The sequence below is a fragment of the Lottia gigantea genome, assembly GCF_000327385.1.
Source record: "Lottia gigantea unplaced genomic scaffold LOTGIsca_1586, whole genome shotgun sequence".
Taxonomy (NCBI): domain Eukaryota; kingdom Metazoa; phylum Mollusca; class Gastropoda; family Lottiidae; genus Lottia; species Lottia gigantea.
Window position 1 is genome coordinate 4,663 of NW_008707937.1, and position 4,389 is coordinate 9,051.

Sequence of the window (4,389 nt, forward strand, 5' to 3'; positions counted from 1 at the left end):
ACTTTTAAAAATTGCGTCATTAAAAAAGGAAATAAATTTCACAGTCATTAGAATAATATTAAACTGCCTGGCAACTTTCTGTCAGTCAATTTTACTGTAGGCCTACATTTACCTGTTATTTTAAACAGTATAGTGCACACATTTTACAATCAAACAATGGAGTATTTCGGAATGTAACCATCCACTACAATCTAAGGTTTGATTCATTCTTTGTAACCATGTTATTCTAGAATGTCAACATGGTGAATCATGCTTTCCAATTGGTCACGAAATGGTCGTCAATTGTTTTAAGAAGGTGTGCGAGAATACTAATGAAGGGATTGGGTTTTCCATCAAGGAATTACGTGAGTATACCTCGTACAGATATAATATAATTATATAATATAGATAATAGGTATAGAATAAGAAAACAAATAGTGATGTTTTTGAAGGTCTAATATTTTCACTATTATAATAATGCTAAAACAATTTTATTGTCGAGTTATTCAAATACGATAACATAAAATTACATTTGTCCGACCAATTCGGTTTTAGAGTCGTTATTTTCCAATTTCTTTAGAAATCAACTTGAAATTAGAATGAGAGAATAGAATGTTTGATTGGTTGATTTGGAAGTTGATCTGTTCATGAAAATTATTTGATATAATAATTTTTGGCATTCGATTTTTATAAAAGACAATTCTCGATCTGAAATTGGTATTACTGTCACCTGGTTTTCAAATACATTTCCTGACAAATATCACGCCATTTACTGGTTACAGCTTGTAGGTAAAAAAGTAGTTTAGGTATTGGTTGACAAAGTATGCATACATTCCAATGTACAACTAATATGGTATGGTACTACGCGTCCTAGTAGGACATCGTGATGAAACAAGCCAGTGTTTTCTTCACTAACATTGACAATTAATTACTGTTACAGAAGATCAAATGGATTTCAATTAATAACTAATAATTGGTGAATCAAATAGGACTTTACTTTGAAATCATGCCTAACTACCAGAAATCATACTATCAATATAGGTTGTGTCAAGGCTTATGTGAATAGAATAAACATGTAATACATTATAAATATTTTTAGAATGTCATTGAGAGGACAATGTTATCCACTTGGACACGAACTTTTCGAAAACTGTGTAACGAGGGTTTGTGAACAAAACGCTCAGGGTGGTATAGGATTCGTCAGTAAAGTAATAAGTAAGTAATGATAAACTCTAAACTTAATAATTGTGAGTTTCCACTGTAAAGCTTGAAGCTACTCTTTTGGGTCCGTGGAGAATGGAAAATATTAGTAGAAATGAAAAGATACAAAAAAGGGATACAAAATATATAGTCGGACTTTGCATTTGTATTAGAGACACATTTATATTCGTATCAGAGACACATTTATATTCCTCTTCAAATTTCAGAATGCCCTAATGGTGATGAATGTGTTGCACCCGGTACTCCATTCAGTGCAACCCTTGACGGTGAAGTATATGGTAATACTGTATGTGAGGTTTTGGCTGATGGTCGTGTTATCTTCCGATACCAACAATAAATCTCTTAAACCACTGTATGTCGTCTCTTTTATACTTCTGATATCGAGGGAGGGTTGGTTTGGATGGTTGGTAAATGACAAGTCCGCTTCGAGCAGAATATCTTGGGAGGTAGAGGAAAACAACTTTTATACCCTAATAATGTAGTCTTCTTTCTTTGATATAATTAATTTGGAATAATTAACATTTTAATAACTTACTGAATGTCAAAGTATCATCGGCGATGTACTTACACAATTGGGAGATTCATTAATTGTATTATTTGCCCGTTTTTATCTGTAAAACTGAATAACCCGTAGAATATAGGGAGGATTTGTTCTTTGTGCAGCTTACTGTGTCATCAATGACAATGTCTCTATGTACAAGTAAATCTGGTTTGCAGTTTCTAAATGTGCACACACCCTATACTATGGACATGGTAGATTGACAGAACAATAAATGTAACGACTTAAACCACTCTGAAACTTGCATCAGCACAAATTGACCATTGACACGCAATAGCACTACTGATTTACGCTAGGTTAAGTATTGTTCGAGCTTTAACACGCACCATCGACAGTTTGCGCCAATTTTGCGCATTGTTCACGTAACTTCACGCAAATGTTTACGTGTCCAAGTTTTGAAAATTAAATGAAAAAATTATCTGAAAACTATGGAATGGTACCCTTCACACACTCCTCACACTAGTTCACCAACACTTTAATCATTTTGTACGCCGAACTGCGTGTCCTTGCGCGGACAGAAATCATGTAAGTGTCAGATTGGCCTTCTAACACATATAAGGATTCTTTTATCATCAAGATTTTAAAAACGTTTGCTAGCGACATCATTCTAACACAGGATAAAGTCGACCTGAGTCCATCGACAACAATTCAAGTCGCTGCCAGATGTTCATAGTTTCGTGAACTAGGACGTAATGTAATCGGTCGACGATCCTGCAAGGGGTAATAGAAAGAACAAGGTTGAAAACCCCTACAGTCTGTACAGGGTGCCCGTCATGTGTCATTTGTGCACAGCCCATGGATGTGCGATGAAAATCGATGAAATATTATCCGATCACCAAGAAAATAGGCCAACATAGACCAACAGTTCGTCAAATGTTATAGTCAGAAAGTTAAGCAGGAGCACGAAAAAGTTAAATAATTGGTCGATGATCATGAAAACCGATATCATTTTTGAATTTGTATAAACCCACGAACAAAAAATTGAAAACTTCCAAAAATTGTAGCCTTTTGAGTTAGCTGAAAATGAAAGTGAACAGGCAGAAGAACGGGTCGACATGTGGGTATTTATGAACGTCTATAGTAAAATAAGTCATTGGGTTGCACTAACAGCCATTGGCAGTACCATGCCCAAGGTGTCCGGAAGACTCATTTCCATTCAAAAAATATCATTACATTATATTGTATCGACTCGTCGAACTTGCTTTAAGTTACTAACAAACTTTATATCAAATTTCTGAAAAGATAGCTATCGGAGCATTATAAAATAGTTTAGTTCTGGGTCTAATCCAAGTCCAAATTTAAGCGACGTGGAAGTTTTCAAATTCACTTCGACTTTGACTTTGAGCTATTTGGAATTCAGACCACCCGTTTCGAATTTACTTCCTACGCTCCTCGGGTTAAACTGTTATAGATCTTTGTTAAAGGTTAATAGAGGATTTCAGTAACCTACTTATATTAATTCAAATTCAATAATTTAAATCATTAGAATAAATACAATGACAATTAAGAAACTTATTGAATAATAAATTCGTGGAAGTGTACGTTCATTATAGCTGATTTAATATCAGTTTGAGTTTTGTCACCGTTTTGAACACAATCTAAAGAGAAATATGGCCCCCAGGAATCTAAATGTTCTGTGTTTTGTGGCAGTAATATTTGTTATCTCAGCTAAAGGTATGGTAGTTTTTTTCTTTTTTGCAAGTTGATTTTTATTTGACCAACTATAAAAAAAACCTGAAAACTAACTTTTTCATTAGACCATTCAATAATTTATCATCCATTGGTTTTGAACAACAAAACTGATAAATTGTGGAAGTTTTACGATTCATTCTTCATCTTAATTCGTATTGAATCTGAAAATATCATATTAGAGAACAGCATCCGTGATTCCATCGTCTAATGAGAGGTTGTTGGAAACTGCGTTTTGATGAACATTCTTACTTTATATTGTGAATATATAAGAACATCATCTAGGCATTTTGTCAATATTTGCAAGAAATTTTGGTTTATATATCAACCAATCCAAAAAAAAATCATACAAATATTACCCATAATCTATTTCTCTGCTTTAGATTGTACTGTAGATATCAATGTATATGCTGATGGTGAAGAGTTCCAGATTGAAGACAGTGGAAAGTGCATAACTTACACATGCACTGCTGGTTCTTACAAACCAACCAAAAAACGTAAGTAATGTTTAACTTTGGATTTAACTCCATAATAATGGTAGAACTGACTCCTCGGTTCAAAAGAAAATAATCAAAATTTATTAACTTATTCTAATTAAACTCTTTTTTGAAAGCTAGATAACGGTGTATCTTTTACGTCACAATCTATTCAATGGTTATCACATGTTCCTGAAGGGGATTAGGATTTGGACGAAATAAATGTTTGTCATTGAACCATCGAAATCGGGAGTGGGATATTATATCTTTTAGTGTATGGATACTAACGCTTATGTTTCAGAATGCCTTGATACTATGACAGGTGCCTGCAAAGATCTTGGCCATAAATTTGAATCCAGATGTGTTACTTACGAATGTAAAGATGACGGTGGTATAATTGGTTTTGTTGCTACGAAAAAAAGTAAGTAAGAAAACTTAAGTATACTGAGGTATTTCGATCCAATC

At 33.7% G+C, this 4,389-nt stretch overlaps 1 protein-coding gene across 1 annotated transcript; it reads left to right on the plus strand.

Annotated features, from left to right (window-relative positions):
* Nucleotides 1-239: 239 nt before the first annotated feature.
* On the plus strand, nt 240-1,552 carry LOTGIDRAFT_239735 (hypothetical protein; the record flags this gene model as incomplete). Its single annotated transcript, XM_009050910.1, has 3 exons — nt 240-295; nt 1,079-1,194; nt 1,407-1,552. 3 exons carry the CDS (start codon nt 240-242, stop codon nt 1,535-1,537), a joined length of 303 nt encoding a protein of 100 aa, XP_009049158.1. The 3' UTR covers nt 1,538-1,552.
* Between the last annotated feature and the right edge of the window lie 2,837 nt (nt 1,553-4,389).